Source organism: Calonectris borealis, chromosome 1 (assembly GCF_964195595.1).
Source record: "Calonectris borealis chromosome 1, bCalBor7.hap1.2, whole genome shotgun sequence".
NCBI classification, from domain to species: domain Eukaryota; kingdom Metazoa; phylum Chordata; class Aves; order Procellariiformes; family Procellariidae; genus Calonectris; species Calonectris borealis.
The window spans coordinates 44,314,181-44,336,793 of NC_134312.1; the positions used below are offsets into that span (position 1 = coordinate 44,314,181).

Below are 22,613 nucleotides of genomic sequence, written 5' to 3' on the forward strand. Positions count from 1 at the left end.
CTAGTCTCGGCTCCATTCTCCAGGCTGCTGCCTGCCATAGGATACTTCTGATGAAAAAGAATAAATATAAAACAATATTTCTCTACTTTTCCCTCTACTTCACACAAAGCTTGCTAAGAAGGAGTGAAAAGCATTCAGCTAACATTTTAGCAAAGCAGGTTGAATACTGATGTTTATTTTTTGGTGACTTCAAGACTAATGTACTGTATAATGTACAATTTTTTCTTGTCACAGTGGTAGAAGTCATGAGGGTAGGACTAGCTGATTTTTTGCTCAAGAATAACAGGGCTCCTGTCAGTGGTTGTTCTTTACCCCATGAATATGTTGAATATTCCTGCACTGAACCACGAACTGGAAACCTCATATCCCTACTCAAGCGTTTTCTAACTGCTACTAACTACGCTGCTAGTTGGACAAGAAACATTTTTGGAAGGAGAGAAAAGCCTGTTGCATATAACCCTGCGATGTCAATGGCAGTCAGCAAAATTGTGTGTGACCTCGGATAAGGATCAACAATTGAGACAAGCCAGGATAAATCGCAGCATTGCCAAGTTTAGAGAGAAGCCAAAGGAAAATTGATTACAGTGCTGGCTTCCAGAAGGTAGTTTCCTGGCATGAGTTTGCTCAACTTGAAGGCATGTGAGACCAATTAAATAAGTACTAGCCACTTGCAAGGGGTATGCCTGTCAGAAACTGCTTTCACAAAGGGATAAAAGGGCTATCAATCAAAATATAGTCTACATGTTGGCCATAATTAAAATACTTTGACGAGAGAGATCTGTTTGGTAGGGTTTATTTTGGGATGGTATTTTTCAGTTTTTGAATCTGTGGAAGCCACTGCAGAAGTATTGGATCTCTAAGCCATCAGCAGTGAGGTAAATGGCATTTAGTTTTGCTCCAGGGAAGGATTTCTTCTTTCATCAAGTGTCACCTCTACCATGATGTGCCTGAGTAAATATAACTAGCTTCACTTACTTTAGTGGAGTCTCCTGGGACAACGCTGCCAACGTACGTTATTTATGATTTGGGATGGGTTGAATACTAGTCACAGCACAAAAATGTTACCTTCCAAGCTTACTGCATATTGCAGGTGATGGAGACAAAAACTTTATCCTTATTAAAGGACTATTTCACCATAACAATAAAATTTATTGGCCTGTTTTTACCTCTGCCAACTGCACTTCTCATATACTACAGTGTTCCTGTACATAGCCATAACTTTGGCTCTGAAGCTCCATTGAAAAGGAGTATTGATGAGGTCTTGCTTTTCCTCAGCTCAAGGACAGGCTCCTCACCACCTAGCAGATCCAGGAGTTTGTGACAACTCTGATTAGAAACACTCAAACTGTCATCTCAAAATAAGCAGAAGTTATCTACTAGCTTCTGGAAACCCTTTTTGAGATTTCACCAAAGAAGTCCTGATTTTGCTGTACTGCAGAGTAATATGCTAATATCAGGGTTCAGAAAGTGAGGCAAATATTCGCAGATTTATTTCTAAGATAATTTGGGCAAATCAATATTATTTTGCTGCATTCCTTGGTTATTGAAAATATAGCAAAGGCAGCATAGGGTTAAGATTCAAATATTAAGTGTTGTGCTCACCAATATAGTCGACTTTTAAGTCTAGAAGAAGTTAGAAACTTTGCATCAGACGTCCTATGTTGTTTTTAAAAATAATTTCTATCCTGCTGTATCTTGTATCTTATCTGGTTTTTACCATATATAAATTATCATTCTATATTTATGGTGGCTTAAAACTCTGTGCTGATTTAAAGACAATTCACAGGTGGCTGAGCCATAATAAGGCCTTCATACATTATAAAAGCAGTTTGTCTTATGAATACTATAGATTGAGCAAATGTAGGAGAAAAGTGTAATCAAAGTAATACAAGAGTAATAGTAAAGGTAATAAATAAAAATACACAAACAATAAATAAATAATGACTAATCAGTGAATTAAATAATACATAATAAAGAGTAAAACAAGTAAATGCAATGTCCTTAATGCAATGTATATACAGCCACATGTTTGTACCACACTCTAAAAGCTCCAAATTGCACTGAAATCAAAATATGATGTAAAAATAACAACGTCTTTGACAGTCCCCTTTTTATTCCTTAGGAAACATGATACCGCGATAAAATACATCATCAAGAAAATCTAGATCTGAATAAAATTTCCCTTGTATAAAGTTAAATGCTTTCCATTTTGAACTTTTCTCCATGTTACATATTTAGGAGAAAGAAAACACAATTTTTTTGAAGTCTCTGTTACCCTGAGGCTTTTTAGTGTGGTGCACAGTATTGTTAACCATCAGTGCACGTATTCACAAAAGGGGATATTCATTCTGCTGCATGGCCTCTGTGACAGCCTGTGCAGCACATAAACCTCACCTTAATATAGGTTTTGAATTATGAAAGATGCCTTTTGCAAGCTTCTACAATGGAGTAAATTTCACACCAGCATATAGAAAAATACCATGAAAATGACTATTTGATTAGCAATTTCAGACTGACATTTCATTTGAAAATTAGTTATAACTTACCAAAATATCCCTTTTCTATCAATCACCACACTTACCTTTCCTAGGTTAAAGGAATGCTGTCAAAAACATGCAGTGCTTTTTTCCTGTGTGTTAGTAAGTTCACCTCAAGACATAATCCTACAAACATTGGTCAGGATAGTTTTGCTGAAATTAGTGGAACTATTTACAACCAAAAGGACTCAAATTGGAGCTCTACTTGTCTGGAAACATCAGGCAGCGAAGAAAATTACTTCAATGGGACAATTTTGGGAATTTTCATCATTTATGATTTCTTTTTGATAATAGAGCCCTCTACGTACATTTTTTCAAACAGCAGACCAAATTTTCGCTATGGGATTTATCTGTCTTATCTATTGCTCTTTTGCTTGAAGGTTGTATTTTCATTCTTGGAACTAGTGGGACTACAGTGGGGCTAAAGAAGGAAAGGGAAATGCTGATAGTGGTGTCACCAATTTTGTTATAAGGATAGTTGTTAAGGCACAGAGAGAGGAGGAAGAATATGGCTTGCATCCTGCTCAGGCTAAACAAGTTTAAATCCACGTATCTCACCCCATAGAGAAGAGAGAGAGCCTATGGGCTATAGGTTAGACTGCATGGAGAATGCATTACTCATCCTTCTCACTGAGGCTGATACAGAAATCCTCCATGGGAGACCCAGGGACTCGGCAACGTTGTTCTGTGGGAGAAGTGGCTTAGCTTCTGGCTTATGTGGGGTAAATAGCTCACTGGTTAGAGTACCAACCAAGAAAAGAGAAGTCTCCAGAGCTCTACTCTCAAGCCTATTTCAATTATTCATACAGTGGATATTTCATTTAAAACGATAGGAAGAGTCAATTTGCTGGCCGCCTAGGAGAGTGTCATATCTAAAGTATAGTTCTTGCACGCTCTCATTCCATGAACCTGCTCTAACACAAAGTGTGGCCTGATGTGGAGAATTTTCCAGCAATATAAAGCCATGCCTGTCCCACAGAGTCAAGGACATATTGGAATTCAACATTTTAGCAATCTGGATATTACTAAATTCAACATTTTAGCAATCTGGTGAGCCTTGAGAAAGGAAGAAAGAAGAAAAATAATGAGATCTGGAGAGCCTCTTTACCCTGCATGGATTCAGACTCCTGCCAAGCACTGTACCTTCATGTCTTTGGCTTTCTACAAACATAGTTATTTTAGGTTGCAACAGGATCAAGACAGTTCAGTCTATTTCTCTAAGATGGGAATATGCAGAGTATCTTTGTCTACTGTAATATCTCATGGAAGTATGTTGTGATGAACTTAAAGGAAAATCTGTCCTCCTTTGACCTTCTTTCATCTGAGAGTTGCTGATTTAAGCATTTTAAGACAGTTTTCTAACATAAAGTTTCTTACCTGAATTTTTGAGAGGGAAAGAAAAAAGGTGAAACACTGGAATTTATTCTTTTACATTGGTCTCTCAGCCTGTAGACTGTATGCTGGGTAGAGGGTTGTACACGTTATTTTATAACCTCGTGGCCATTTTAGTTCTCAGTGCTAGAATCGTTTATGGCAGAATTTCAATTGAGAGCAATAAGTTTTTATATAAATACGATGTCTGTGGAATGTTTATTTGCCAGGGAAAAAAAGTGATTCTGTCTTAAGAATATTTTAAAAGGAATTCCTTGGCAAGGCAAGGTTTTGATCATGCCTGATTTTGCTGTGAACAACTCGTGTCAGTAACGTAACACATCTGCAAAAGTGTTTTTTTGTAGTTAAGTTCTGCCTTAATAAGTGAGGCTGAAGGATGACTTATAGGTTGAAGCTTTTTTCTTTTTTCCAACTGTATCATTTTGCCTAATGAAAGGACATTACCTCCCCCAGTCGATATGGCCTCCGTTGCTGTTGTAACGTATCTGTGGATACATTATCACTGTTTCTGCTTCTGTGAATGAACAATTCCAAAGCAGCTACTGAGAATTTATTTGCTGATTACTCACCTGCTATTAAAGTGGTTCCAAATAAAGTGAAATGGCAGACACACTGGCTGTTGGAAGCTCTTTCCAACTATAAAAGGAATTTTGTGTGTTCTCTGCAGCGCTCAAGCTGCTTTACAGATGCGCCATATTTAGTTAGATTAGTTTTAATTAGACTGCAGATGCAAAGTTGCATCTGTGTATCACTATTAGTCTGTTTTGAGGCACTTTCAGCCAATAACAAACCACCGTCTCATTTGCATTCATTTAAATGTGTTAACCTTTTGCTTGCTGGAATAATTGCTATGGAAGAACATACGTAACTTAGAGATTAATGTGTTGTTATTGTCATGTGGCACGATACGCACAAAGTGAAGTTGCCTAAGAGACAATCATGCAAGGGAAGAAAAAAGGAAATTGCACTGAAGGATTAATTCACTTTTAAATAAATCTTTCTGAGAATTCCATTTATACTTATTTAAATTCCTTTAGAGTACTTATTTTCCAAGACAATCTTTGCAAGCTTTGGACTTTATTGATTGCTCTTCTACCCTTAATGTTTGTTTTCTTTATGATCTTTTCATTTTTATTTCTTCATGCTTCACAGAGTCCATTTTCTTTTGCTGCCTCTCCCTTTCTCTTCTGAGCTTAACTCAGTTCGGAGAAGACGGAGGATTAATTGTTCATTACTGGTGATGCTACAGGTTTGAAAGAATTGTTGATTAGCTATTACAAAGTTCTTATTAGGAGAGAGCACAGCTGCTTCTTTAGTTAATGGCAGAGTACTTGCAAGAGGAATTGGGAACCAGGGACAGGATCCTCGCTGGACAGAAGTCATCAGGACCATGGCCATTGATTTCAGCAGAATGAGCCTTTAACCCTGACTTCTAATTCCCGAAGTGAATATTTTTCCTATCCTTAGTTACACCATTCCCTTTTAATTTTTATTTCTTTATTCTGGCCAAACTTGGGGTTAATCACTTCAGGTTCGATTGTATTTATATAGGGACAGAAGCAAGAACTCTGCTGTGTACTTTCAATTTTAAGATTTGATCATTTTTTCAGCCTCTTTGATCAGTGGCAATGAAATTAATCCAATGAGAAGAATGGATTTTAATTAAATTATTTTAATAAGTGGGATGCACTTTTGAGCAACGAGGGGATGCAGTGGTTGTTAAATAGCAAGAAGAAAATGTGTCCGTGTAGAGCAGCTGCTAAGGTTGACTGTAAATACTGGAGCAAAATATTAGTAGAGTGGAAATACGCCAGCCTCAGGAGAGAAGCGTACACTGGGCATGGAGTTAGAGTGACCACTCTAAAGTTTTAGTGACAGTCTTTGTGATCCTGAAAGCAAGTCACAGGTCATCCTCTCCTGGCTTCCCTTCTTTAAAGCGAAATGAATACGTTTCTCTGACTATGCCAATTAGCAAATTCAGAAGGCAATTCAAAGATAAAAAGAAATGAACATGGAGTGGTGTCAACCAGAGGACCATAGATCCAAGTCTAGTATAGAACTTTTGAGTCAGATCCTGATGACCACTTACTGCAGCAAAGTCAAACAAGAATGTCTAATAATTGATTTTCAGAGTTGGCGTAAGGTTCCGTTTCCTGTTCTCTTCCCAATGAGTAGAAGAAGCTAGTGACATTTCAGCACTGGGTTTTCATTACGCCCTTACAGGAATGCTTCACTTAGTGGAGAAAGTCTGGCCTGGATATACCTGTAGGATCAATCTGTGCTGAGCGCACTCAGTGTCAATAGGAGATGGAGGAAAAGGATGCTCTTTCTGTGAATTGAGCTCGTACAATTAGATCCCATAAGGGATGTAAGTGCCTAGAATGTGTCTGGTTTTCATTTGGGCAGCATAAGGCAAAAATGACACCTACTGCAGATAATCAAAGGTGGACTCTGGTACTGAGAGAGGGGATTTATTTCTTTCTGTCATATCCAGGAAAAATGACTGACATAATTTGAGAAAAGCTTGCAGCCTGCATTCAGTATTACGTGGCTGGACTTCAAACTCAGCACAGGTGGGAGTCAAGGGGTCTCAAAGTAATGAAAAGCCTCCCGGGCTGGCTGTCCAGCAGCAAGCTGGATACAGGGGTTTAAAGTGGAGAGTTTTCATCTGAAACCCCTAGCACATGTCTTAGAGCAGCAGACCGGTTCACCTGTCCGCTTAACACTCGGGAATGAAAATTTCCCTTCGAAGGACAGGTGCCTACAGCCCTTCTTTTTGGGGAATGGGGGTAGGAGTAGAAGAAGGCTGGGTCTTCTGATACTATGCTGGTAGCACAGCTTGCCACTTTTTATATATTAATCTGAAAGTTGGAGTGCTCCTCCAGGAAATGGAGAGATGTAGATTAAATTCCTTCATCAGGCCAGAAGCTCTGATGTACAACAACACTTCTAACTCATGCTGAAGTCATGGCATTGTGTAGTAAATAATTCAAACTATAGGCCAAAATGAGAGGGGAGAACACATTTCTGGTTCCCATTCTCAACATTGCTAAATTTTAGAATAAGCAACAATCACCAAATAAAATATAGAAGTTGATGAAAAGAGTCTTCTTTTTCATGGTTCCTCCTCTGTCCCAAAGCTTGCAGAGTCATACTTCACCTCTACTTTATGTCAGGTTTTTAAAAAAAAGGGAGATAAAAGTACTAGATGAGATTTTTAGGGAGAGTTGCTGTCTTAAGAGACAAACTGATAGTAGTTGCTTTTGCTGATATCCAATAAGATTAACGGGACAAAAAAGGCATTGGGACAAACTGCCTGTATTAATCCACACCGTAAGAGAACATTTTGTGCTGTCCTTCAGGATGATATCTGTGCTTATAAAATAGTCCTTTCCAGGCTTCCTTCAGATCCACATCATTCCCTAAACTAAAACTACCAACTATCAACAGCTGTAACCCACGCTCATGGCCTAGCTGAATATAGGGCCTGACTAGAGCGCGTGTAAATTAATTCTTCAGGCTTATTAGCAGAAGGCTGAAGCACAACATGAGAGAAAACAGATTCCAGGCATGCTAAATTAATAACTTCTAGCATTGCTAGGTAGGCAAAGTGAGAAGCACAGCAACAGTGAGGAGTGTGTTATACTTGTACCTTACAGAAGTAAAGATGAAGGAAACAAGAAACAATTTGCAGGTAATATGTAGGAAATGTGGATTAAGAGATCAAATGCAGTCTGCAGCTTTTTCATTCCATATTCTTGAAAAGCTGCATCTGTACATCAACCATAAAATTTTGATGTAGATTTCAACATACTAACATGAAATTCCAGACATGTATATGCAAAGGTTGTGTTCTTGGTTCCTTCAGCAAACTGACCATTTTTCCAGGAAACACTGGGCTTGTACGGGTAGCTCTTAATGCCTCCTCGGAGCCATTTTAACTTCTTCCAGACTGAACAAGAAGTAAGGAAAACTTGAATGCCTAGCATTTGCACAAAACATTTTGGAGAGAATTGTGACCTTACCTCAAGGGAACAAAATTTCAACTTTTGTATTTATGGAGACTAGAAAAAAGCCTCGGAGTTCTTGTCCTAAAAAGGCTAGTCTTCCTTCTTAGGGAGCATAACTTCAGATTTGATTAGATCTATTAATGAGGTCAAATGATGCTTTTAGGCTGGTAGCTAATGTAAACTAAATCTATTTATCACTTTGGCAGTGGTTCCTGCAACAAAGTTAATGACCATTACAGCATTTATAGTTAGCCAATCAGGAATGATGCTTTTTGTGCAAAAAGGCAGAAGTTAGTAATCAATCATCATCATCCTCATCATAATAGTGCTGCTAAATGAGCTTCTGAAAAAGAAGAGCAACATGGCTATTAACCTTAACCGTACCTTGAAAATAGATTTCTTCCTACAAAGGCCACTACTGATATGTGGGTTGTAGCCTTGATAGCTTCTTGCAGAATAAAGGAGGTCGAAATACTGGGCAAGGGCACAACCCATATTTAGATTCAGTCTTTTAAAATAAAACTGAACGCTTAAAAAGAGAAAGGTCAAAGCCTGCTATGTTTTTTAAATAGCAGGTGAAAACAACATTTAGTCCAAGGTACTTGAGTTGTGTGCAGTCAGTGAATAATCAGATTAAGTTTCTTTCTTCTGTATTAGCAGTGTAAGTATCTAATAACATACAGATTTCACAAAATTGTATGTTTATAATATCTTCTGATACACATCTTTATAGCGACAGCCATGTGCTGGCGGAACAGAGCAGACTGCTGCAGAAGCTGTTGTGCACATTCATGCCAAGGTGCTTTCCTGGGAAGTTTGGCTTGGCGGGGAAGAAGCGAGGGGAGTTATCTTTTCTGGTGCTTGTTGAAGCAGAGGTGGGGCGTGCCGTGGGAATGGGTCTCTCTTTCCATCCCAGCACTGGGATGAGGCTTGGGATAGCTGGGCTGTTGATAGCTACTCCCTTGAAATTTGCAAAGCTGGTATAAATATCCTGACCAGCACCTCTGCTTAATAGATAGAGGTCATGAAAGCATTTTAGTTTGAATGCCTGGGGCAAGCCTGGGACCATTCAGTCCTTCAGCGCACACCCTCAGGCAGTCTGGCAGACTACACGCTGCAGAACAGCTCACCTGGCTGCCCCAGCTGCCAGGCGTGCACCATATACCGTGTAGCAGAGCCCACGCCATTATGCCCCCAATCCCACGAACCAGTGTCACACATATAACGTTCTCAAAACATCTGCAGCATGGACGGTTTACTCTCTGCCCTTTCCTGAGCTGGGCAGAGTGCCGCATCAAGAACAGAGGTGCCTGCGAGGAATGTTCTTCTGCGTACCCCTGCACGACCGAATCAATACACAATTTGAGGTCCCTTGGAAAAATGCACACATACAGCCACAGCCAGGCTGGCTTAGTCCCACCGAGGTGAGCAGAGCCAGCCGGGAGTGGAATAGCACCATTGAAACTCCTGCACCGTGCTCTGCTGCACTCCACGACTGACACATGGTACGAGCCCTTGCCTGTACATGGTGCACCCGATCAGGCATTGCTGGCCACGCACCAAGATCAGGATTACCTAACAATCCTAGCATCCACTTGCATCCAAGAGAGGACACTGGACCAACAAAGTGTATCTTATTGATGATCTCTGTGAACATGCGCGTGGCTCATGCTGGTTGTGCCTGCCAATCACTGCACACAAGTATTATAGGGCCATTCTTGGTGTTACAGACACCCTAGAAACAAAGGTGACAGACCATGTGGGATGTTTCAGTCATGCTGACTAGGGTTAGGGAATTTCATCTCACACTGAGGGTTCAGCATGGAAGTGCGTGACATAAAACCATTTATGGAAAAAATCAAATCCTATTAGCTTTCGGTCAAAATCAGCATTGTCAGAGTGGGCATGTTTTGATTGCAGGTCTAGAAACACAGTGATGAAGGCTTCATAAATGACTATTCACTTTGAAGACAGCTTGTTTGTTCTTGTATTTTATCACCGATTCTCTGTCTCAGAAGAGTCTTCTTAGGATCTATTTTGGATTGTCTCCAAAATCAGTTCTAACATGAGCATAGTCCTGAGGTACCTCAGGAGCTCAAGTGCTGGAAATGCCTTCTGGGAAAGAGTGGAGGTCACAGACAAGACTCTGTGGCCTGAAGAGTTACTGAATGTACAGCATTTTTAATTGGGGCATTCCTATTAAAAGCTGCCACCTGGAAGACCAGAAAGAGCCATTGAAATCTGGTTTGTCTGAGGCTAACTGCTAATATTGCCTCGATAACACAGTCGGCTCAGGCACTCCTTTTGGAGGGTCCCGGCCTAAGAGAGTCTCTTGGTTTTCTGTGTCCTTTGTTTCAGGGCTCAGTCTTGGCCATAATCTTGGCCACTGGCGAGCTATGGAAGTGCCAGGCTGGCTGGCTGGGTTCCCTCCAGAAAGAGGGCATTCATGTCCTAGGTGGACAGGATCCTAAAAGGATCTTGTTGAGGTGATAGAAGGGGTATTTAGCAAGGGTGGTGCACAAGGGAGTGCTAGGCGATGTGCTTGGACAGGCTGGATCTGGTAGTGTACAAGCCTGGTGCATTCCCGCAGGCTGATGGTTGGACAAGGGCGCAGCTCTCGTGACCAGTCAGTTAGACCAAAATGCGCACGTACCCACCACACAGGCTTGGGACTTTACGCTGTAAAGCCTCTCAGGCGAGACTGTCTTTTCGTTTCATCTGTGTGCACTGTCTAATCTGGTGAGGTATTTCTTCTGAGTCGGTGCCTTTAGGCACTACCCACACACAAATGAGTGTCTATTAATAATGATAATATTTAATGTAAGAATCTTGTTCAAAGATATATCTGTACATTTAAAATAACAGATCAGGAAATGCAGATATTCAGTTGATTTCACTGGGTATACACTATTGCCCAGCAAAAGAAATATGCTTTTACAGATACATTCCTGTCACAAAAAGAAATATGGTTTCTTATATGAGCAATTACTGCCTATGTACTGCAATACAGTAAAAATTTAAAAACAAAGCTTTAATTCTAGCTGGAAGAAGGAGATTGTTTTTGGTTTGCTCCTTGATTGCTTTTATAATTGATTTATCACTACTACAGCTATGCAATTAATTTTTTTTTAGATCATTCTGGTCATTGAAGATGTGAAAAACTTCCCAAACCTATTAGAAATTAGCCTTTCTCACTGCTTACCGTACCTAAATATGCGAATGCTTTCCTGTTGAAGCTATTTTAAAAAATGAGAAACAACAACAAAGGCTTTTATGTCTGACAGTATTAATCAATTTTAGAAATGAACTGTTCCCACGATTCTTAACTGCAGAATACATCTGTTTCTTTAATAAGTGGATGGCAGATGCAATGCATATATATATAACATTCTATGCTGTAGATGAGTCTTTTTAACCTGTCTTTATCTTACCTATCTGAGGGGGAAAAACAGGCCTTTTCAAGGCCTGGATAAAACCAGATACATGAACCTGCTTAGTATCTGTTCAAAGTCAATAATACGGCTCTACCGGGCTGTGTAATGGATAGAGGCAAAAGATCAAGTCATAAGGGAAATGGTGTCATCCTTTTTACGAACAGAAAGGGTTGGATTATTTACAGGTTAGAAATACTTTACATTTTGACATTTGGTCTTAGTTCACATGGAGAGACAGTAAATTTCACTGAGAATTTCACCAAAATCTTTAATAAGGTGGCAAATGAAAATCTGAACTGGCAACAAGGCTGAGGAACAGGAGGATTGTTTCAATGGGTAAGTTCATCAGTTTGGTATGTATGAGGAGTAAATTCTATTTACTCTGTGCTGTCCCATACTTCAGTGCTTTGTCTGAGTGTATGGACTCCAGATACAATCCTGCTGGCTGGATAATAAAATGGCAGGAGTCAAGGAAAAAAAAAAAGATTGTCTTTAAAGCTTTAAATAAGAAGTGAAAAATTATTATCAAAGTAGCACATCATAACAAATGAAGCTTAAGTCTCTTTGTTTATGCTACAGCTCTATGGTGATAAACAAAATTTAGTTTTAAGGTCCCAAACACTCTGCAAGCCTGGAACATTTTCAGAGCACGGCATGTCATTACGCTCTCCGCGGGACAGTAATTACCCCGCTGACAGTAACTGTTCCACACCAAGGTGGGAAATGCTGTGTTTCAATCCTCCTTTTCAGCAGCATCGCTGTTTTGTACAAAATGGCCATGCAGAAAATCTGGAAGCGGTCCTCTGACGTGCTGCTTGGGAAGAAGCAGAGTGAAGGAGGTGCTCTAAGGGCTCAGCGAGGCTCTGGGCGCTGCAGCAGCTGAGGTGCCAGTGAGATGTGTCGGAAAGATTACAGCCTTGAGGGGCCTGGCGCTGGGACCCGGGGCACCTCTGATGTATACTTGGCTCTGGTGTCTCACAGGGCGCTCGGCGCTAGGGATTTAGTGTGCTGGAGGGGTTCCTTCTGGGTGTGAGGTAGTGTTGCCTCTGGAGTACCGGGAGCCACGCAGCGTGCATGCGCCCCAGGGTGGTGCTTTCTCTGGTGGGATCTGAGGTTGACACCGCACCCCAGGCTGCTCTCTGGTACGTTTGCTTACAACACGCGCATGGCATCCTCCAGCACCTACGGGTGCATGCCTGGGACCTGCAGCTGACAGGAACTTTGCTGCTGGCAAAGACGTAGCAGGGACTTGTGGTCCTGGAAATGTGCTTGCAGCAAATGAAACCCCTGTTGTTTCCTGTGCACTGCACCAGTCAGCAATGTAGACCAATGCTCCCACGGTGTCTTCTATATGACGCTAACCAAAATCATTTTATTCTGTTTGTATTAATCTCCGGATCTCTGCAGTTCAGATATTATTACCTACCTCCTTTATAAGACACTTTGTGATCTACTGATGAAAAGTGCTATGTATGAGCCATTTTTATTTGAGACCTTCTAAATGAATATTAAATCTTAGTAAGGAATAAAACTGGTTATTACTTTCAGTGGGAACTTAGTGTATTACTCCAATGGTTGTTAATTCTTTTAATCGTTCTTTAAACCCTAAGCCATCATGTAATAGATTCCAGTGTTAAGTTTGTGTATGTTAACAGGCTATTGGCTTACAGATAGATATAGTTTCTGTAAGTTCATCTTGTCAGACATCACAAATCAGCTGCTTTTTTTAAAGGACTTTACCCCTGCATAATATTTTATTAAAAAATGAGCCAAATTAGCTTTTCCTTCCTTGGCAATGGAGTTTTTACCTAGTTTTGAAACTTACAACATTCAACATGTACTATGCATGACTAATTCTGGTATGCAAGAAATGTGATTACTGTTTTGAAAATTGAAATACAACCCTGGCCCTCATATTTGCAGGGCAAACCTTGAAAATGAGACACAAATGACATTTCCAAGTGTCCAAAAACTGAGAAGGAAGATAAAACAAAACCAGTGTTCATTGCATACAAAGAATGAAATCAGCTAAGAAAATCAAATATATATAGGCATAATTGATTTTTTCCCCATCAATTTCATTACCTTTGAGTCTTATTCTCTTGATTTCTGAGTCCCAGCATTGCTATGACTGGAGTATTTTGTCTCTTTGAAAATTCCAGTTCCAAGTCAGAGGGAATTACATGACTCTTTTTTTACTGTTTTTTTTCCTTCAGACTATCAATTGAAGTTTGAACTGCAACATATTGTATATGTCACAGGAAAAGTGAAATGTGTTTTAACCACAAAATACAATTGTCCACATGATGGAAAGCAGTCATCTCAAGCTTCTACAGATTTGTTTGTCAGAGCTGAATATTAGCCCCATGGGTTGTTTTGTCCCTTCTCAGGAAAGTATTTGGCCTCAGCTGGTGTTGGTACATAGAGTTTTTGGAAAGCCTTCAGCAAACCTGTCTGGCTTCCAGGTCTGGTTGGAGGCTCCAGCTTTCTTCATCTTCCCCAGCTGCTCAGCGTGCACAGTGCTTTCTCTGGCAATTATCTAGAGCCTGAATTCATTGATTTTATTTTAAAAGCTTTATGGCAGCAGATATATGAACTGATAGGAAGCATCAGTCTAAAAATATTATCTACTTGATTAGAAAGCATCTTCCACCGAAGTCTCTCCTTTCCCTACTCTGTTTTCTGTAGTGAGTGACCTACAGGTTTTGCCGGAAAGGGGAGGCTGTTTTATTTGTCACGCTGGCCAGCGTCGCGGTCCTTCACAAGGGACGTGCTGTGCAGCAGGGAGCTGGGCTGCTGGTTCCTCCTCTGGGCCGTTGCCTGCCAAGTGGGGGAACATCGTTCTTTCATAGAGGGCAATGGAAGCTGTATTTGCTGGAGGAGGGGGGAGGCAGGAGCAGGCAGGAGGCAGGAAGCTGTGAGAGGAGAGCCGGCAGACCTGCAGAAGCAGGGCACTGCTGGGAAGGGCAGCCGGGCACCAGAGACCACAGAAGGGACCTTCCCGAGGAGCCATGTGGCCACCAAGGAAGCTGTGCAACGGTGATTGAGGTGAAAATGAGCCCAAGAGAGCAGCCCTGGCTGGCAGTGACACAGCCAGCAGAGGGGAGATTTGTGTTAAGTCTTTTGCTCATATTCTGTTTCATTTTGATTTGGGGGGGAATGGGCAGGTTAACAGAGGAGCTATTTTCATTTTAGTATTTATACAGATGAAACCTGACACTTGAGCTTGAAGGCCTTTGCGTTCTCTCTGAGGTACTTCCTTCAAGAAGGAGAGCTTCGCTTCCTCGCTCTGGCTGCCTCACCATCCCGTCTCACCTGGAAGCTCCCCTGCCTTGCCTTCTCCCCACATGTCTCGAGAGACGAGGGGCAAAGGAGCTGATGAGACTAAGCAGTGAGGAGGTGGGGGAGAGAGGGGGCAAAACACGTTGGAAAGAAGGAGAGAGAGCAAAAGAGACAGAAATAGTTCTGCTCTGCAGAAAGAAGATACGCTGTTGGGTAGATGTGTTTTACTGTGACAGAGAACCTATCACATGCCCTAAAAGGTGAATTAATACCAGTAATAATAAACATAAATGACCTGCAAATTCCAGATGTGGGTTCACCTTCAGGTAAATATTTTAGTCATTTTATGCATTTTGACTTCCAGCTTTGGGAGCATGCAGTAGGCATATCAGGTTCTCAAGCAGCCCAAGCACCTTGGCTAAATTTGTAGCCCTATCTAGGATTACTGCTAAATTCAATGTCACTTTATTTGCAAAGACTGGAATGTTCAGTCATACGAAATTTGCATAATTTTGCATGATAATGTCTAACAAAGAAGCTATAGGCAGGAGTATATTCAATGGGTGAAGCCCATCTGATCAGTGCACTTTCACAGACTGTTTTGCTTGTGGGGAACTTTCACCATCAAAACACACCTCTTAGCTCAGGTAAAGCTTCAGTAACTTCCATAAACTATTCATAAAGATAGTCGTATGCAACTGCACATGCTCAAAAAATAGAGAAGGGGGGGAAAATGTCAGCGTGAGAGCATTCGTTAAGGTATTTAGTAATGGTTCCTTCTAGTGGTGGGTCAAAGATAGCATCATTAACTTGAACGACATAAAAAATCTGTGGTAAATGTAAGAAAGTGAAAATAATATTTTGCAAATATGCAATTAAAGCAAGGGATCATACATAAGAGTGTTTAGGGTGGAAATGTAGCTGTATAAGCCTGAAGGCTAGTATTTAGATCATTAGTATTTGTAAGTATGTATTTGCAGTTTTTATCTTCCTCTTTTACAAGTCATTTTACCACATATCAGCATTTTCTTTTCTTTGCATTGATCACCTTTGTATTCCTTCTGCTGTGAATAGTGGTATCTATTACCTGGGTCCTTGCTCTCAGTACATTTTCTTTTCCTTTAAGTAACTTCTAATGAAAGTCAAATTGATTCCCAGAATGTGGCCCCTGCGGAGTTTCTATACAGAAAGTCTGAATATGGCTATATGTGGGGTTTGCTTCCTGATTAGAAGCTGTAAGTGCAAAAAGCTAAGATAAAAGTATGGTTTAGTAAATGAAAACTGCCGCTGCTCTCATGTTCAGGCTACCAGAGCTTTAGATTAATGCAATGCGCTTCACATACAACTATTGGGCAGTAGCAGCTTCCTGCTAAGTATTGTGCCCCCTCTGAAACATAGATTATTAATATTTATCAATTCCGACATGCCGTGGGTCTCCTTTGCGGAATAATATGGAAGCTGCCATCATCTGGTAGTCCTTTGCTGTCACAGTTTAAATGGGGCTGCTTAATTGCTTAATTGGGAGTTGTCAGTGGACAGCATTTTTGGTATGGAAGTCTTCACTTTTTAATTCAGCTCCTCTCTTCAGTTCTTCCGTGACCTTCCCTCTCTTTGGGTTCTAAGTTAATAAAGTTTCCTCTGACATTGCACACAGAAAGGGAAGAAAATTATTAGGATGGAGGATTTTATTCTCTTTAACAGACTGTAGCACTTTGATGCTGTTACACGTTTTGTGACTTCCCTCTTACTGTATTTCGTCTGGAGTCAAATGTCCTCCGAGGCATTTGGTAATTTTAGATCGTCTAACGGGAATGTCAGTTTTAGACCCAAGGCCTGTACTTCTCCAAGCATTTTGTGTAAGGCCAAGTAAGGATATCTTTCTATAAAGGACATAATTTGTAGCTCTTAAATTGAATAACTCAGTAATACATCTTTCCTTTGAATCTAGCATATTCAGTGAAACAAGAATTAATGACAGGTTGGGACACAAGTTGTATTTAGTGCAGCACAGTAGAAGCAAATCAGTGGAGTGAAGTAGTCGGTCCCAAGGACCCAGCCCCACACTGCAAACTTTGTGGGGGTAATGGTTCAGTTTAGGTTTGCTCCCGTGGGCCAAGTTGCAGTTGGAGAACCGTTAGGTGAGCTCTGGGAGCGTATATTCCCATTCGGTCCATCGTGCCCTCCCAGATCACTACATACCGTGAGTCCAAGCATGGTATAAGAGTATGGTCTGGAGATATGCCTCATAAATGCACTCCTAAGCCCAAACTAAAATGATAATGTAAATGCATCACAGCTGCCGTATTTGTGAAATGCTACAAATGCATCAAATACGCACACAACCCTGGCTGGCATTAGTAGAAGGAAGCAACAGAGAGGAATGAGAGAGCTCACAACTCCTTTAGCTGCATCCGTGTCTGACTGATGTTCAGCATGAGTGAAGGATGCAAAATCGGTACCCAAAATGCCTCGATTATCAACACAATCCTAGAGTTTACTCTTTTCAGTGCCCTGCTATTGCTCAGGAGTAACCCATGCGTTTCATTTTCTCTACACTCTCCTTTTACAGATAGGCTTCATTCCTGCATTTCTGAGTAAAGTCCTAGAGCCCACCGTATTTGGATGAGATCAGTAAGACTAATTCAAGACCTTAGTTACTAACTACGCTACTCAGCGGATCCCCTCCTAGAGATTTGTCTTTAAGAGCTCTGTAGAATCACCGAATCACGTAGCAATTCATGACAGCTTCTTCAAAATAAGTATTCTGTATTTGTCCACAGGAGCAGAACAAAGAAAGTAGCACTGAAATACCAGAAAGTTTACACACATATTAATTATCCTTAAACCAATAGCTTTTCCTTGATTGCATAGGTAAGTATTGCCTGTTTCAAAGCACCCCCTTGTGCAGGCACTGGGTAAGACAAGTTGTACAAGAAGCTTCTGGCTCCTTGACACTCGGCTGTGTGGTCAGGATCTGCGTTTTTCATGTCATCCACCCTGCTTCATCTGCCAGAGGTCTTTTGTTCAATGGATCATGTCCTGATCCTCCAGACCTCCTGAGGTTTCAAACTGCGCTACCAAACCTGATCAAACTGGTTTAATGTAGATGGAGGTAGTCTTCAAACGGTAGATTCCCTTTGTTGTCCATTTAAACACCGGAAAAATGAAATTCTTTGAAAATCTTGCATAAGTGTAGGTAAAGTCCAACTGGAATTAACCAATATGAATCTCCAAAGTAAGCCACTGTGCAAAACCAAAAAAGTTCCTATACTGTTGGTAAGGTTTTTATAGATAATATTCACAGTTGGTAAAAAGGCTGAAAAATTAAAGGCTGTAGACTTGAGTCTTCCAAAGTGACTAGTGTCTTCAGTCATTTCATTCTGGCCTGTCCACCTTGAGATGACTTTATAGAAAACTAATTTTTAAAACCTCATCTTTTTCTGGAATTCAAGCTCCTCTGGCAGCATCATGAATTAGGGAGCACAGATATGAAAACTCTCAAAGTCTTTAGCAATTTTGAAAAATCTGTCTGTATTATGTAAAATGATTAACATTTAAAATTATTTAAATAATGCTTTTGAAAGGAAACAAACATCGCTTCAAAGCCAATGATAACTGTATGTTTCACTTGTCTTAAATCTAACATTTACATCCATTGATTGGGCAGTCTCTGTCAATGGCAATGTTTGGATGAGCCATCTCCTTGACAGAGATAGTACACTTTTATTAGGAGAAAAAAATCCATTCCTTTTTGCTTTTTCAGACTTGAATGTTGAAGTTGTTTTGGAAATGCCCAATTTTTTTCCTTTATTGCTTATGCTTTGTTTAATAAAAAAGGAAGAGTATTTTCTTTGAAGAGATAAATAAGGAATTCTGCATAATTCTTGGTGTCTCAGATATTAATTTGATGATCATTTAATTGCATCACAAGAGCTATTGGGTGAAATTAAATTACAAACAGATGAGAGCAGACAATGCATTATAAAAAAGAAGCTGAGGTATCTGCAAGTGTTTCAAATGCTCCCCAAGGCACCCTACATTGTTCATGCTCCAAAGAACTGAGGCAGCAGTGCCAGAATACCACTTTACACAACAGTTTCAGCACAAAGGCACCTGACTTCACTACCTACACAAGCTTTTTCATCTGTAGGATGCATTATGTATATCTCCTATTAACGCCCACATTCCTTATTTCCTCAATTCCTTGGTTCTCCCAGCTTACCCGCATTTGATGTGTCCCTCCTCTCTTTCCTCCCACAGTGCCATCCTGCTGGCAGAACCCCATCCCGTATTCTTGCTGCTCCCCATATTCGCTGGCATCCTGCTTCGAGCACTGCTGACAAGGCAGCAAAACAAATAGCTGAAGGCATTCATTTCATATTGACATAACTCCTGTAGATTAGCTCAGATAAAAAGTATAGTGTTATGTAAATACCATTTCAGATGCTAAGTATCTAACAGACTAAGTACACATGTGAAGTTTAGAATTTGAGAAGAGCACACATTGCCTGTGAAAGGTGATGGTTTTACATTTGTGAGTGCTGGATGAAAAAAAAAAAAAATTTGTAGGAGAATCAGTTGTGCTACAAAGTGTTACCACACCAGATTTGAAGACAAAATGAAATCATTAATGCATGAAATACAGATTTTAAGTTGTGATAAGTGCAGATCTAATGCAATTTTAACTGCAGAATTGCTGCTGCTGACTCCATAAAATACATCCCATAAACAGCTGTTAATCTGTTCACTGTTTATCTTTTAACATTCATTTGTTTAGTAATCAGTTCTCATTTGTGCTACATATGGTACAGCTTCCCTTTTATAGCAGCTGCATTGGAGAACATTTGGAGGCACAAAAGTATTATAGAAATTATTGTTTAACTATTCTTCTGCATTATCTTTGTATCTGTCACCAAGGACATTGGAATAAAAGTTAGGAAAAATGGTCATTAAGTTTAGAGTAAGGAAGGTGCAGGTGCTCTGTCCTCTTCCTGAACAGGTAATTTGTAGTGGAAGTTCCTGTGACCATGCTTCACACTCTGCTTAGCTCCTTTAAGCAATTAATTTTCTCTATTTATACTGTCCATTCCCTTTTGTGATTCTCTGACGCGAACAGTTGCTCTGTATCATGTTAGAGACCTTTAGGTAATGCACTGAGAGAGTATCTTGCAGACCTGATAGACTGAGTGCATTTCAAGATTTTTAGAAAATGACAGTTTACAAGATTTAAAATTTTGTCAGGCGTTCTGGTTAAATGTGGGGATCAGTGGTCATTAGCTGATTTGTATGAAGATAATTCCCTTCTGGACTACTTGTGTTTGGGTGTCATCTTAATTCCTTTTTTCCAAAAATTCTGATCTTTAACAAGACCATTTTATCGTAGTAAGTGTTCTCTGTTACTTATTCATGCTTCAGCCATGTCCAGCATCCTGGACTGAATGAATAAATGGAACATACGCTTTTCTTTGTAGTAAAGTATAGGTGAGAATATAGCTATGTACTGAAACTTTGCTAGCATTAGGGCACGATAACTAATAGGGCAGATGCCCTTGGATTGGGCAGTCCTTTGTCCTTGGTCAGTCTTTACTGGTGACCTTGACCTGCATCTGTTGTGAGGACTCTTGCGAGTCTAAGGGCAGAGAAGGGCTGTTCATTAAAACTGACTGCTTGGATCGGATGCCATTCTGGAAATTCCCAGTCAGTTCCACCCGATTCAGCCACAATGCCAGGTGGGTTGGGGAGATGATTAAAGAAAGAAGCAAGTAATTGCCTAAATGTGCCGAGCATTTTACAGATTTGCACAGTGTAAATATTTTGGACATATTGTTTTCAGATGGTTGATTAATCAAAATAGCTGCAAGTGAGTTTGATATGTGTCACCAGGCATATATATAGATAGATGTGTTAAATTGGCATTATGTGTGCAAATGTTCGGTTGGGAGAAATATACAAATGGTGACAGGATATTTTAGAAAGGATTTCAGGTATTTCTGCAAGGCATTTTCATTGAAAAAGGCTTAGCTGTGAGAGAAATGTGCTTGTTTCTAAATTTAACCCTACTAACAGTTTACCACCTTCTTTTTGTGTGTTTTTCTTTTTCTCTTCCAGTGCCACCTTGGGCCTTAATAGCCATAGCCATAGTTGCAGTCCTATTAATCCTTACCTGCTGCTTTTGTCTCTGTAAGAAATGCTTGTTCAAAAAGAAGAACAAGAAGAAGGGAAAGGAGAAGGGAGGGAAGAACGCTATTAACATGAAAGATGTTAAAGATTTAGGGAAAACCATGAAAGATCAGGTAAAGTACCTCTCCTTTTCTTGAACTCTTGAGTTGCATTTGAAGGTTTCTGTTTGATGTGTCTACAAAATTTCTGCTTGTTGCCTCAGTAGTGGCTCTGTGAAGAGGGGACTGATTGGCAGCATCTTCTTGGTATCACAAAAGATGAATCTGGGTGTGGCATCACTGATAAAGCAGTCAGCCAATTTCCCTGCTCTGCTAAAAAAAAATGAGCAGGTATACAATGACTCATCTGGAAGGGGCAAGTTTATTGAGAGTATCTTGGTTGTCCCAAATATAAAGCAAATGTGTGCAATTTTCACTGTCCTTTTCCAAGAATTTGACCAGGACCTAGTACAGTGTTTGTATATCTTTCTAGCAGTATTTCTGAGCTTACATGATAAGTAAAAGTAGCTCTGAACCCTAAATCTCTTTTTACACAAAAGCAAAAGTTCAGCAGAGAAAGAAACAACAGTATAGAAGAAAAAATGAGAAGCATAGAAACAAGGGAAAACAACCAAAAAGGAAGAGCACAGGGGCATTCAACACAATGATGTTGGGAGAATTCATTTTGTACTAGAGAGGAGGATATTAAAGATAACAGGCCATACTTGTAGCTGTAAGTCAGCTGAGTAACTTGAGGAAAAGATTAGCATAACGAGCAGCATCATTTTCGTAAGGGCAGAAAAACTTCTCCTTCAGATCTGCTTCATGCAAGAGAAGCAGAAGGTTGCAGGACATAATCCTCAGGGCCATAGATTTGACTAATATGTTCCTGAAAGAAAATAAAGCTTTTTTTAACAGGGTTTTAGTACTGCCATTCCTGGAGCAAACCGTTGAGAATAAGCAGAAGAATGGGGAAATAAATGTGAAGTATCCATGTGTCCTCACTGCGTTGCGAGATTTCCTAAGCTAAGAAGAAAAAGGGCTGTATTTTTCAAAAGGAAAGTACTGAAGAGATTTAGAGAATTGCTTTGCAAAACCTCTTTGGTAGGAGCCAATAACTGTGAAGATACTGCATGGTCAAGCCTGTGCTCCCAAGACCCCTGGTGAGGTTGAGCCAGAACAGTCCAGGAGCACTTATCTAGCCAAAGAGAGAGGATAAAAGCACGGTCAGGAATGAGCAGTTCCTTCCACAAGTTGGGATCTAGTGTAGAAGAAAGCTGGGCTGAAGGCAGGTTCATTAGAAGTACAAGCCGAAGCTGGGAACCTGAGGAACAAGATCCAAGAAGAGAAGCCTAAAGCACAGTAGCTAAGAGGCCCATGGAGCAGTCTAGAACAAGTGGTGAGATGCCACTGTACAGTCATGGAGCAGCCACCAGTGTGGCTCATCAGCCACTCTTAAGAGTCCTGGGACAGGTTAGCATGCTTCTCCAGGCATATAAGGTTGATAGGGGAAGAGCAAAATCAGGAGAGTGGATGAGGAAGCCTTACAAGTCTGATGACTAGCTGCAACTGGATCACAGGAGTGGAGTCTAAAAGGAGCTCAGATAAGGGGAGGAAAATAATGGATAAGCTTCAAAGGTACAGAGCTATCAGAGCTATTTCCAGTTTCCATTATCAGACAAGAGGACAGTTTTTGTTGTTCTTCCTCAGTAGACAGTGTGGAAACAAAATAACTGAAGATCCAGTTGTTCTATTCCTGCTCATGCTACTCAGTTGCAGTAGCCACTACTAAAATGTTGA

The 22,613-nt window shown here is 40.4% G+C and overlaps 1 protein-coding gene across 2 annotated transcripts in view; it reads left to right on the forward strand.

Moving 5' to 3' along the window:
* Positions 1-22,613, forward strand: part of SYT1 (synaptotagmin 1) — a 357,183-nt gene that overhangs the window by 240,599 nt on the left and 93,971 nt on the right. For both annotated transcript variants that reach the window (XM_075150488.1, XM_075150480.1), the window contains exon 5: positions 20,764-20,948. In XM_075150488.1, the coding sequence (XP_075006589.1) occupies positions 20,764-20,948 (185 nt within the window). The remainder of the gene's footprint in view (positions 1-20,763; positions 20,949-22,613) is intronic.